Consider the following 14,358-nt stretch of genomic DNA (forward strand, 5'->3'; position numbering starts at 1 on the left):
CTTTTGGGATAGCATTGGAAATGTAAATGAGGAAAATACCCAATAAAAAATTTAAAAAACATCCAAAGGAGTCCAGTGTGTTCTAGCGTTTGGTTTATAGGTTATCAAGATTTTCTGGTTCTGGCAATGATCCTATGTGTACACGAGACACTGCTACTGGTGAAGCCCAGTGCAAGTTTTACAGAGGAACTCTATAGAATTTTTAAATAATTTCTAGATGAGTGTAAGACTATTTCATAATAAAATCTTTTAAAAGTTGTGTTCCCTTACCACCATCTGAATTTTCACAAACTTCTAGGCTGTAACTTGAAATGTTCATTCCACCATTGTCTTTGGGTAAGTCTATAAGAAGAAATAAATTTTAAGTGATTCTTTTTTTAAGTGTGTTTTTGTAAAACACAAGTTTCCACTAAAAGTTTATCTCATAAATTATACTTTTCACAGAAAAATATAATTGTGTCACAATGTTATATTAACATCTCTATACTAATATTCTCTAAACATAATACAAGCTATATACATGTGATATCAGCCATCAAGCATTTAGATAGCATTTCAAACTTTTTATGAAGAGACTAAATAAGTATACATGGAATAATTATCATTTACCTAGTTTATAGGTAATAAATTTTTGTAAATATAACTTCTGGCCAAGCTGACATTCATCTTTCACACAAACTTCTAACTATGGGCCTTATGTTGGCTGTAAATACATTTTACTTGGAAGAAGCTTATTCACAGATCCATATGAAGTTCCACAATTTGTTCATTTGTGAGTAGTTAAGACAGCAATAAGAAATAGAAAAAAATAATAGGGTTTACCATTAAACTCATTTATAAGGCAGAATGGTTCACATGCAAATGAGAATATTTTGCTTAGTGAAATTGCAGGCAGATTTCTTCTGAGCAGTAAATACTTGTATAGGGAGGGGAAAGTTTCAACAGAGAAGCCTTATTTACCCCATCCAATTGTCACTTGGTGTGCATGGATCGTTCCCACTACATATGGTTTATTAGGGCATCCAGGCCTAGCTGGACGAGTAGTATATTTTACTTCTCCACTGGGGTTGCTCCTTCCTTCCAGATTGTAGGCAAAAATCTGTTTGAGTGAAAGAGAATATTTTGTTGATCACCGAAAATTAATGTGCAGTTTAGTAATATGTAGAGAGTCAGCTGCATGAGAATTTCAAAGAATCAAATGCCAAGTAAATTTTCATTTCAAGAAATAATACCACCTTACAAATCATGCCACATATTCTGTATCCATTCCTCTGTTGAGGGACATCTGGGTTTTTTCCAGCTCCTGGCTATTATAAATAAGGCTGCTATGAACATAGTGGAGCATGCCCAGGAGAGGTATTGGATCTTCTAGTAGTACTATGTGCTACCACCAGACTGACTTCCAGATTGGTTGTATAAGGTTGCAATCCCAGCAATGGAGGTGGTACATTTACACAATGGAGTACTACTCAGCTATTAAAAACAATGAATTTATGAAATTCTTGGGCAAATGGATATATCTGGAGGATATCATCCCAAGTGAAGCAACCCAATCACAAAAGAAGTCACTTGATATGCACTCACTGATAAGTGGATATTAGCCCAGAAACTTAGAATACCCAAGATACAATTTGCCAAACACAGAAAATCAAGAAGAAGGAAGACCAACATGTGGATACTTCATTCCTCCTTAGAATAGGGAATAAAATACCCATGGAAGGATTTACAGAGACAAAGTTTGGAGCTAAGTCAAAAGGATGGACCATCCAAAGACTACCCCACCTGAGGATCCATCCCATAATCAGCCACCAATTTCAGACACTATTACATATGCCAGCAAGATTTTGCTGACAGGACCCTGATATAGCTGTCTCTTGTGAGGCTATGCCAGTGCCTGGCAAATACAGAAGTGCATGCTCACAGTCATCTATAGGATGGAACACAGGGCCCCCAATGGGGGAGCTAGAGAAAGTACCCAAGGAGCTGAAGGAGTCTGCAACCTTATAGGTGGTTCAAGAATATGAACTAACCAGTACCCCTAGAGCTCGTGTATCTAGCTGCATATGTAGCAGAAGATGGCCTAGTCATCATTGGGAAGTGAGGCCCCTAGGACTTGCCAACTTTATATGCCCCAGTACAGGGGAATGCCAACACCAAGAAGTGGGAGTGGGTGGGTAGGGGAGCATGGCGGGGGGAGGGTATAGGGGACTTTCAGGATAGCATTTGAAATGTAAATTAAGAAAATATCTAATAAAAATAAATCATGCCACATACCCGAAACTTGTACATAGTGTTCCTTTGAAGATTTCTTATGGTGCAGGTGAGATCTTCTCCATTGTATTTAGGTTTAAAACCTAATCCCTAAAAATGGAGGACAATGAATTCAGGAAGAAAGACTAGATTCAAGGTGTAGCTTCAATGTTCTATCTACCTGAATGGCTTTGAACCTCAAAATGGTTCATCAGGTCCTCTGCATCTATGTTAGGATGTTAGTTAGCTTGGTGTTCTGTGAGATTCCTAACAGTGGGACTGGCTTTTTGCCTGCTCTTGAGATCCTTTTCCTCTTGTTGGGTTCCTCCTCCAGGGTTGATGTGAGTGTTTGTACCTATTCTTATTGTAATTTGATATGCCATGTTCAGGTGATATGCCTGGGAGGCCTGCCCTTTTCTGATGGAAAGGGGTGTGTGTATCAGGGGGGAGGGCAGGTTGGAGGAGTGGGATAGTGGAGGAGGGCAAACTGGTGCAGGTGTGTTGTTTTGTATGAGAGAAATATCTATTCTCAATAAAATTTGGAGATAATTTCTCTTTTCAAAAGTTATTTTTTTTCAAGATGTAATAAGATAGCACAAATGGATGTAAGTACCTATTAGTTACAAACCTGAACTTATCTCAATGTTATCTGCTTGATTTACATTTTGGAAATATGGACACAGTAACTTATGCTGCTTCTTAAAAAAAGATTTATTTTATTCATATGAGTACACTATAATTGTCTTCAGACACACCAGAAGAGGGAATTGGATGCCATTACAGATGGTTGTGAGTCACCATGTGGTTACTGGGCATTGAATTCAGGATCTCTGGAAGTGCTCTTGACCTCTGAGCCATCACTTCAACCCCTATGGCTGCTTTTTAAATTGACTATCTCTTTGACACAGATTTGGAAGGTCAGAGAGGAATGAAGTAGTTGCTAACCCTCATGAGGAAACTAGATGAAGAGAGGACACAGCTTGAGATTTTCTTTGAAGGTTCTTAAAAATATGTGTGGCCACAGAAAGTCACCTAGAACAGGCTTGGAGTTTAAGATGCTAACAGGGTTCTTTGTATAGACACTGGGTAGAGCTTGGAGCTCTTACATTAAGCTAGTTTGGGGATAAGGAGGCCTATGCAGACCTGCCCAACAATAGCTCTGCATTGCTTCCATTCTGAACACAGGGACTCAAGCAAGGCTGATTTTTTTTTCAAATGATAAATAAGTATAAAAAGTAAAAAGTTGTTGAAAGATGAGGTTAAGCTTATGGTAAAAAAAAGAAAAAAAGAAAAAAAGGAGACTTACAGATTTTGCTTCCTCCATCTCTAGCACATAAGTAAGAGTGTCATTTGGGTTTGGGTTTGCTGGGGCACACCACTCTAGAGACAAACTGTAGATTCCTGCTTCTTTCAACTTAGGTGGCAGTGGTGCTGGAGGGGTCTTTCCTGATGTATAGAAGACTGCTGTTTCACTGAAATTGCTAAAAGAATAAGTTGAAATGAAAGCATTAATGTCAGGATCTGATGGCAGTGTAGATTTTCCAGTGGTGCAAATAATTCAGTGTACCTGCAGCCAAAGTCATTTTTGGCAGCTAATCTGAAGGAATACTTTGTCGAAGGGCTCAGTTTAAAGAGCTTGTGCTGTTTCAGGCGTCCACTGTAACAACTTTTGAAGTCTTCACCTTTACCCTAGACAATGCACACAAAATATTAACATTGAAAAATGCCACACTTAACACACGCTCACCATAGCATTAACCATTCCCAATCAGGTGATTTAAAAAAATTCCTTTGTACCAGGTCTAAGCAAGATGGGATCCCAGCCCTGTGCAAGGGCACTGGACCATAACCCAGAGTGTTAACCGTGTGCAAAAAAGTGAGTTTCCAACAATGGAGTCTCACTGGGTGTATAAACCACAGTTGAGGGCAGACCCTATACCCAGCAGTGGTTAACAAACACAGAGTGAACTCAATTGTAATTCTGAAGTTATTTATTTATTGTGTGTGTGTGTGTTTGTGTTTTTGTGACACAATTTGTGTTGCCTGTCATTATAAAAATCCCTATAGGTCTTTTGCTTATATATCATGTTTTCTGGGTTTGTGTCTTTATGAGCCTTTGGTGTGTATGAAAGTGTTGTGTCTCTGTGTCTACATGTGTTCCCTGTGCTTTTTCTTTGGCTCTTTTCTCTTTTCATTTGTTTGTTTTGTCCTATTCAGGTTTCTTTGTTTGTAATCATATCTTATTGTATTATGATTTTCTTCTGTGTTTTCTGAAGAGAAAAAGAAAGGGTGGATTTGAATAGGGGTGGGTTGGGGTGCAGGGATCTGGAGTTGGAAGAAAGGAAACATTAATCAGATTATATTATATGAAAAAATCTCTTATTAATAATAAATGAGCATACCTCATCCCATTCCAAAAGAAAGCTGCTTATTTTTGATCCATTATCATAGGAAGCCTGAAAACATTAGAAAGATAAAATTATGATGGTTTATTTTTATATAGCCCATATATAACCTACCCACACCATGTGCATGCGCTTATGCATTTAAAGAATGGTGAATTTGTATTGCAAAAATTTGTGTAGGGATATTTGTTTTTATTGCAGTTCGGATTTAAGTTTAAAACACACATTTTCCAGTCTCCACGACACAGCCCGACTGTATATCTCATGTTTCCAGACTGCATAAAAGGAAGGAAGTTAAAATGGACACCTAAGGAACCAGAGACATGGTGTTATTGGTAACTGGGATGACCGACACCAAAACATGAGTGCTAGAAATGGGCAGTTAGCTTGTTATTAATGATCCAAAGTATATTGATATTTCTCAAGTCACTTGGCATGATCTCTTAGACTGAGCGGAAAGATTATTGTGAAGAGATGTGATGGAGAAATAACTTAGATGAAACATGCATCATTTATGGTTAAAATTCAGGAAACAGGATAGTGTTTGAAAATCAGATTGAAATTCTTTTGTCAGTCAAATCCTTACTTTCCATTGTAAACTCAGGCTGTTCTTGGTTCTGCTGATCAATGTGGGTGCAAGAGGAGGGTCTGGTTCACAGCCTGGTGTTGTGAAGCTAACCACTTCAGACACACTTCTCTGTTCTACATTTCTTATGGTTGTTACTCTGAAAGGGGAACAGAAATTGGTGCATTCAGGTCCCAAGTTACAAGTTTGTATTTCTAGACATATTCTTAGCACATGTTGAGTATACACAGTAACATCTTTCATTATGGCATCCTCATATATGACCATCCTACCTCCCCATAAAACTCTTTTGTTCGCTTCCCATGCTCCCTGATTCCCTCAAACTAGTCACCTGACTTCTATTTTCATCATTTTTTTTCCTTTTTCTTTTCCAGCCTCATGAGTTTAAACTATGGTTGTTTATATGAGTATTCGAGGACACTTTGCCAGCAAATTGATAGACTCCCTATAGCAATTCTAAGTACTAAACCTATATAGATTAAGAAGTCTCTGCTAGCTACAGGCTGGTGATTGGTTGTGTGGGACAGAGTCCTTACCTTAAAAAGTAGACCATGCATGGTTGTAGATCATGTAGGACCACAGTAATGCCATCACCACTGTGAAGATAAACTTTGTTTATATGGGATCTCACACACATTTAAAAGCAAAGTACACTGTTTTAGCCCCATAATTAATGAATAACTTATAAAGAACCCGTATTCTTCTGAAAGTTTCAATCACTTTAAACCACTTTATATGAGAGCAAAATAATGTTCTTAGAAGGCTGCAGCCTCCATTGAGGAGCATATCAAGTTTTGGGGGGATGGTATGATCTGGGAGGTATGTGGTTTTTACCATCTAGTGGACACACCACAGAGCTGCTCTAGGTCTCTAAGGCTCAAGTTCAGAGGGTGGGGATACACATCTGCAAATCCACTCTACTACTCATATGCACACCTGCACCAAGAGGAAGCTGAAGGAGCTGAACAAAATAGTCATCAGAAAAGCAGCCACCAAGAAGTTCTGAGTTTGTCTTGTCTCTTCATTCAGTATATATTTATACCATAGTCATTCAAAGTATCCAATTTGCATTTTAGTACTGTATATATTTAACCAAAATAGTATAGTTTTGGTTTTAAGTAGCTTATTCAAAATGTGTAGATACCAAATGCTTTGAAGAACAGCATGTCTCACACAATTCACTCATTCAGTTTAAGAGGGACTTTCTGGGTGAGATTCTGTCTGTCACATGAACAGAGGGATTATATTGCCACAGCTATGTCTTCCTGAGCAAAGAGCATGGAATTCCTTCTAGCTCTAGATCCTAAAAAGAAAGCTCTAAAATGGAAGCTATTGATACTTTTAATCAAAGGCTACTTTGCTTTTGAGCAAAGGGTAATCAGAGGTGGAAGCAAATAGGCAGTCTCCTCCTACTGAAGTAGCTCCTCCTCTTCTCCCTCTGTCTCCTTCCAATGCTGAGAGCTAACTTGTTTATCTTTTTAAGGGAGTGGTGCTCATAAAATACATGACATACCAGAGAAAGATTTCCATGCAAGCCAATTTTGCATATTGCCATCCGTGCTACACAGCATAGAAGATTGTTGGCTAAGATTATTAGATCGCACAACTTTAAGTATTAATTATCAAAGAAATAAAACTTTACATAAATTTACATTTTCATATTAAGTCTCTGAATAAGAAGAAAAATTATCAAAATAAAATTGTATCAATCCATTCATCCATCCTTCTATCTATCTAGGTTTTTCAAGACAGTAGCCCTCACTCTGTAGTCCAGGCTGGCCTTTAACTTAGAGATCACCCTGCCTCTATCTCCTGAGTGCTAGCATTAAAGGTGATTACCACCACTGCCTGGCTGATGAGTAGATGTTTGAATACATACCATGATTTTAATAAGCTATGTGGATTGGCTTGGTAAGTTACTACTAGATACCTACTCCTGTCAAAAAGAATTTAGGAGAAAATGAGGAATTCAGCCTAGGTGCAAGTTGGGGCACAGGGACCATATGTTTATATTGTATGCTTGAATTAAATAATGCAAGATAATTAAAAACACTTACGTATAAATGTTTTTATAGGGTCCATTTTTACCATTGCTGGACAGTGCCAATTCATATGTCATAGAAGAATTAATATCATATTTTTCATTACTCTTTCGAGTCCATGAAACAGTAGCAGATCGGGTTTGAATATTAGAAACCTAAAATGAAGAAAATGCAAGCAGTATACTTAAATATCATAATCTGTACTTTTATTTCTTTATTTGTTTGATACTAGTTCCAGTTCTCATAGTAGGTGCTTAAATAGTATGATTAATTAGCCACCACTCCTATCTTTAATGATGCCACACTGGATCTTATTGCATTGCTGCAGAAGAGTATGAAAATATCAACACAGTAAATGCTCTAAAAATAGCAATGATTTTAGAGGGTTTAGATGGAAAAGATGGAAGAGCATGGAATCTTCACTTTTGTTACATACCACAGGTTTTTCAATGTCGAAACAACCTGGTTGTGTTCTGTCCTCTGTATTGTGTTCTAAAAGTAAGAAAAAAAAACTCAGATAAAATAATACATTGTCCAAAACAAGAGAAAAGAGATAGATCACACTACAAGTATATCATCACTATGAAATCTAGTATGACCCAATTTAGATTTTGAATCAGAACCCAGGGAACATAAGTTTTAAATGTCATGATCTCACTTGTATGTTGAATTTAGAAAAGTTGAAAGAAACACAATAATCTTGGAATAGGAGCAGGTTGGAACTGCTGATCAAAGGAAATAAAATTCATATAGAAGGAATAGGTTTTGGGAGTTATTGAACAGCAGGATTACTTAGTCATTATAAGGTATATTTCAATACAGTGGACATACATTTTCATATGCTTGAACAAAAAAAAAAGATAAGAAAAGGAAAAATAAAAGAATCCTAGTCGCTAAGTGAGATGATGGATGTTAGTTAGCTCATGTTGTAATTCCACATTATATTTATATATTCCATATATAAATGTGTCAAAATGTCTCATTGCATTTTATAAGTTTATACATGTTATTTGTTAATTAATAATACATTAAAATAAATTAGAAAAAATGGATGTAAAGGGGAAATAAAAACGGAGAATGGCACTGTAATATTTTGAATTGGCTGGCAAGTTGACCTGGAGCGTACATGTACTTTCTACCAAACACTATACCCTGAGTTTGTACCCAGGACCTGCATCTTTGAAAGGAGAAATCAAACTCCCATAAGTTTCGCTCTGATCTCCCTCGTTCACATACACATATAAATAGGTAATTATGTATAGTAGAAATTTATTTAAAATGCACTGTGAGTCCAAATTATTTGGCTTGTACCTTCATGGCAACAGAATGGGGTTCCTGTGTTTACCTTTCAGTGATGGATTTGACGACTGACTCTTCTTTTGGTTTTCACCTAACATCTGCTTATTGTCTCCAGCTCCCATGTTAGCCTCTGTCTCTTCATGATCGTTTTCAGAAATGCTGGAAGCATCAGAAGGTCTGAGGCCATCATTTATCGAGGAGGGGTTATGAGCATTTTCAGAGACAGAAGGGTTGCTAGCACTTTGGGAAGTACAGCTTGGAGTACTCTTAGCATCTGGTGGTTCGTGAGTTTCATCATAGGTGACTTGATTGTGAGTACTTATAGAAGAGTCTGTAATATTTTTACTGTTGTCAGAGCAAAAAGTAGCATTTGAGGTAGAAATGCTTGGGGTATGAGCAGAAGAACTAGTGATTGTGTCAGTAGTGTTAGTGTCTGAAATATTGTCAGCCATGTTTCTTGGAGCACTGTCAATAGTGCAAGTATTTAAGACAGTATTAAGAGAGTAAGTGTCTGAAGTACTGTTATCAGTGTTGGTGCCTGGAGCAGTATCCACAGTGTAAGGACAGAGACTATCAGGAAGAGCAGGCATGTCAATGTCTTTGTTGAGAAGCAAAGTGGTGTCACTAAAAGTGGAGTTGATCTTGTGTTCACCAAGTTGGCGATCTCTTATCTTCTTCTTTGAATATTCTCCAATCTTTACAGTCCTCTCATCAAATTGGTTATGATTCACTCTTCCTTGAGGATAGGTTTCTAAGAGAGATAATAAATGTGATAATGTTCAGTAGTAATCATATTCTTTCAAGTTCTTTTAGCTAACTATCCAAAGAACACTGATAAATCTTGGTTTACTTTAAAAGTTTTCTTACTTTCCTTCAATATAAACATTCATTATTTATGTATATGTGTTTAGGATATACTGATAGGTACGTAAAAATGAGAAAATACAGTATTTTTATAGATAGTGGCTTTAATTTAAAATCTTAAGCTCTTATGGATGTGATGACATCCTCCATTGGCTTTTATATTTCCAATAGATAGCATTAATAGTCAAGATTAGTATTTTATGTAGGTCATAAACTTTATCCATTATAAACATTTTCCTACCAACTATTATCAGCCATTATATATATATATATATATATATATATATATATATATATATATATGATATTCAATCATTCATGGAAATATTTCTATCGTCTCCCTTTTTTCTACTTCAATAGCTGCCCAAGTCTGTTTACTTTTAACGAACTGAAAATACTTCTTATTTTCCACTTTTGTAAACATTTCTTTTTACACTGGCACATATTCATTGTAAGTAGTGATGTGTTTCACAAAACATTTTCATAGAAGTATATCATGCACTTGTCCATATTTACCCCCTTACCCTCCTATTTCTTTTCCCTCCCCCTCCTTCTACCCTTCCCCCTCCTCCTCCTCTTCCTCCTCTTTCTCTTGTGGATGGCCTTTTGAATCCTCATGCTTCCACATCCAGAATGCTGACATAAGCATCTGCCACCATATCTGGTTTTATGTGTTAACAAAACTCAGGGCTCTGTGTATTCTAGGCAAAGCACTGTACTAACTGATCATCTTCTCAGTTCCAGATACTCTCTTGTCTACTTCCATGGCTTAACTCTCTTTTTATCTCAAATCAATGACAATGCTTTCTTTGCATTTACAAAAAGTATATGCTGGGGTTGGAGAAGTTGCTCAGTGGTTAAGAACTCTGGGTACTCTTCCGGAGGATCTGGGTTCAATTTCAAGCATCCACATGGCAGCTAACAACTGTAGGTAAATTCATTTGCAGAGGATCTGATGCCCTCTTTCTTTCTGTTCTCCACAGGCACTCTACACACATGGTGTACAGACATACACTCAGGCCATCACTTTACACAAATAAAAATAAAATCTCAATAGAAGAAAAGTATAGACTACCAAGATGTTCCTGGAATAGAAATGTTGCTGCTGGTGGGAGCAGTGGCAGTGGGGGTAGAAGTGGTAGTGGCGGGATCTGCTGTGGTTCTTGTATGTAAGAAGGTACTGGGATTTCCCCTTGAACTGGAGAATAGAGAAGTTGAGGGGTCTGTGGGTATGTGAGCAATGGTGCTGCTACAAAGGGCTGTTGCACAGGAGCAGTCATGGGCACATGGTAGTCAAGTGTCTGAGGTACAATGACAATTTTTTGAATTCCATTTTCTTCCACCACCTAAAAGAGGAGACAGAATTATAGGTATCTATTAACATCCATAGAAATCATTATGTTTTAGAGTTATATCACATGCTGTTAATTTAGAAATCTAAAGATTCATGACCAATAATCAAGAAGGTAAGATCATTCCCCGCCCCTGCCCCATTGGTATCAAGTCTCTAGAACTCTATGTCAACCAGGCTGACTTCAGACACACAGATCTGCCTCCAGAGTACCAGGATGAATGCCTGGCTGTGGCTAGCTTTTTAAAATGAGGTAATTTCTGACACATTTCAAAACCTTAATGTGTAATATATAATTTAAAAGTGTCCTTTCTAATCCTTACTTTCTGAAGGCTTCCCAACTGAAAACTATTAATTTCTTATGAACATTTCTCAAATTTCTTGTTTTCCTTATTTTCATATCATGATAGCTTTATTTCTACCAATCAGCACTTTCACTTTTACTTAGTAATATACCCTTTAAAACTATTCTGTTTGGTTTATTATCTGCCCTTGCCCCACCCCACCTCCTTTTTGAGATAGGGTGTCACTATGTAGCTCTGGCTGTCTTTGAACTTACTGCAGACCAGGCTGTTCTGGAACTCACAGAGATCTGCCTGCCTCTACTTTCCTAGTGCTGGGATTAAAGGTGAGTGCCACCACTACACAGCCTATTTTTTTTTCAATTTTTTTTTGGTCTAGTTTTCTAGTGCTCCATTATCTCCATATATCATACAGTCACTCATTTATAGGCATTGGGGTTGTTTTCAAACTTTCTTGTGATTATAAACAACAATTCAAAGAATATTATTTATAGGATATATTAATATTATGTATATGCTATAATAATATACCATTACAAAATTATAAAAATGTCTGTCTGGTAAATTCTTTAAAATGTAATTGCTGACTACAGGCGTGTGTGCACTCATTTTCACTAGATATTTTCTTACAAGCAATTCTGTATTGGATTAAAGTACCTTATATTGACCTACATCTGCAATACTATGCAATATACACAACCAAACAAGCCATGAAGACAAAGGCTAGGAGGAAGGATAACAAGACATCTTCTGGAGTACTGTAATTTCAAGGCCATTGAACATTTTTAAAATATCTGTAGGAGGGTTATCTGCCTGCTCATTTTAAGAGCACCACAAATATTTGAGGATTTTAAAAATTAGTTTCCTTAGACCTTTAGGAATAAAATACTACTGGGTTGAAAATAGTATGTTATTTTTAAGGACTAAAGATTATACATTATCAGAAGCCATTGCTGTATGTGTTGTAATGGTACTTAAGATGAATTAACACACTCTACAAAGCAATGGAAGATAACTATTAAGTTATCTAAATTTGCTAAGCAATTAGGTATCATGTATGGGGTAGTCTAAGGGAGGTTTGGTTAAAATCAGTCACTTGAAATAATTTCATTTAAAGGTTTAGTTAAAAGCAAAATTTAAAGAAATGATAACAGTAAAGTAAGTAGATAAATATTTCAGGAAATATATTATCATATGGTGACATAGTAAAAAAAATATTAAATGATAATAAAGAGCTAACCACAAAAAGAAAAACCACATTAGCATACCTGAGACATGTAACCAGGAGGAAGGTATATTGGTGGCAAATTGCCAGTTGGTGCTATCAGAGGTACATCTGCAGGACCTGAGAAAATTATTAATGAATTTTAAGCAAATCCCACTACAGAAATCCAGTTAACTAGCATTGAGCTTTAAAAAGGCCATTTTGAAAGAATATCACTGCATATACACAAAGCCTATTGCCAAAGTATAGATGAAATCATTGAAACTTCATTTCAACCAATGGAATATAACCAAGGGATCCAATAAGTCCTGGGTAAAATAAAATCTACTGGCAAGTTCACTGTAAGTGAGATAAAATTTCAGCTTTTTGGTGGTGTTCTCTCACTTAGCATGCTTATATTGCCTAATGTTTTACTTTGTGTCATAAAATTATTTCTTGGAATTATATTACCTAATAAAAATGAAAGGAATTTTTTACATTAGGTCTTCCTTCCATAATATTAAAGTGAACACATACATATATATGTATGTAAGAACAATTCATGAAAAAAGAGGACACGAATTTGCAAGAGAGCAAGGAGGGGTATATGGAATAGTCTGGAAAGAGAAAAGGGAAGGGGGAAATTATACAATTATATTGTAATCTTCAAGAAATAATTTAAAAAGTGAAAGGGGAGCCTAGAGGGATGGGTCAGGGGTTGAGAGCACTGGCTGATCTTCCTGAGGACCTGGGTTCGATTCTTAGCTCCCACATAGTGGCTCACAATGATTTGTCAACTCCAGTTCCAGGGCATTTGATGCTCTCTTTTGGCCTTCACATGACACCAAGTCATACATACATACATACAAAACAATCATACACATAAAATAAAAATAAACACATCTTCAGAAAACAGATAAAGCTAAAAGATTTTAGAAAATGATGTATTATAAGAAGGACTTAGGCACCACAACACTTTTATATCACATATTCTTGATATTGCCACATAGCAGCTCAAAGTTACTACAGTACAGATAGGTATATGCCATTGTTCTTTGGATTATTTGAAATTATTAAAATTAGTACTTATTTCAAAGAATACATGAGTTTCTAAGGTCCTGGAATGGTAATTTGTGTGAGATCATGGTAAACATTATATACCAGAAAAGAGTGTTGGGTCCACTGGAATTGGAGTTACAGATGGTTGTGGGCTGCCTTGTGAGTGCTAGGAACTAAACTTGGGTCTTTTCCAAGAGCAAGAAGACCTCTTAACATCTTAGTATACTATCCAATGAACCTTCTTCCCAAGGGTCAGTCTCAAGAAGGAAAAACTATGAAATTTTCTACTTAACAAAATAGTGAGATGCTTACTAGCTCTGCCTTAGTCATGCAAATGGCAGGAGATGAGATTAAATAACTTTCCTTTACAACAGCTCTCGTTCCTTTTCAAGGGGTGATACTTTCTATGCATATTATCTTGCTGTGTATCTGCACCTTCCTTCCTTCCTTCCTTCCTTCCTTCCTTCCTTCCTTCCTTCCTTCCTTCCTTCCTTCCTTCCTTCCTTCCTNNCTCTCTCTCTCTCTCTCTCTCTCTCTCTCTCTCTCTCTCTCTCTCTTTCTTTCTTTCTTTCTTTCTTTGTAATTTCGCATATGCATAAACTGTATCTTGGTCACATATATCCTCCCATTCTCTCCTTCCAGCTCTTCTCACCCTTCTAATCTATTTCTCATTTTGTCTTTCATACTCTACTTTAAAAATATAAGCTACTAGTATGTACATTTGTGTGTGTGTGTGTGTGTTTGTGTTTACCCACCGAGGTATGAACAATCTGCCAATGGAAGCCCTCTCACAAAAGAAGTGACCTTCCCTCAATAGCCACCAACTGCCATTATTCTTCAGCATGGGGTGGGGCATGGAAGCTACACTTTCTCCATGCTGGAGTTGAAGTCTTTTGATCCTATGGAAGTCTTATGCAATAACTACAGATGAGGAGTTGGTGTGTAACAACACCCATGTCACGTTCAGAGGCCAGCCTTCCACAGTGCTACTCCTCT

General features: G+C 36.8%; 1 protein-coding gene across 1 annotated transcript in view; it reads right to left on the reverse strand.

Moving 5' to 3' along the window:
* Nucleotides 1-14,358, reverse strand: part of LOC110286947 (fibronectin type III domain containing protein 3C1) — a 61,846-nt gene that overhangs the window by 14,942 nt on the left and 32,546 nt on the right. The window contains exons 5-17 of the mRNA XM_021153632.1: nucleotides 12,368-12,444; nucleotides 10,522-10,792; nucleotides 8,629-9,333; nucleotides 7,720-7,775; nucleotides 7,299-7,438; nucleotides 5,778-5,837; nucleotides 5,242-5,380; nucleotides 4,653-4,706; nucleotides 3,818-3,939; nucleotides 3,557-3,731; nucleotides 2,275-2,361; nucleotides 961-1,099; nucleotides 271-342 (exon numbers count right to left, since the gene is read on the reverse strand). Coding sequence (XP_021009291.1) covers nucleotides 271-342; nucleotides 961-1,099; nucleotides 2,275-2,361; nucleotides 3,557-3,731; nucleotides 3,818-3,939; nucleotides 4,653-4,706; nucleotides 5,242-5,380; nucleotides 5,778-5,837; nucleotides 7,299-7,438; nucleotides 7,720-7,775; nucleotides 8,629-9,333; nucleotides 10,522-10,792; nucleotides 12,368-12,444 — 2,097 coding nt within the window. The remainder of the gene's footprint in view (nucleotides 1-270; nucleotides 343-960; nucleotides 1,100-2,274; nucleotides 2,362-3,556; nucleotides 3,732-3,817; nucleotides 3,940-4,652; nucleotides 4,707-5,241; nucleotides 5,381-5,777; nucleotides 5,838-7,298; nucleotides 7,439-7,719; nucleotides 7,776-8,628; nucleotides 9,334-10,521; nucleotides 10,793-12,367; nucleotides 12,445-14,358) is intronic.

This window comes from Mus caroli, chromosome X (genome assembly GCF_900094665.2).
Source record: "Mus caroli chromosome X, CAROLI_EIJ_v1.1, whole genome shotgun sequence".
Classification (NCBI taxonomy): Eukaryota; Metazoa; Chordata; class Mammalia; order Rodentia; family Muridae; genus Mus; species Mus caroli.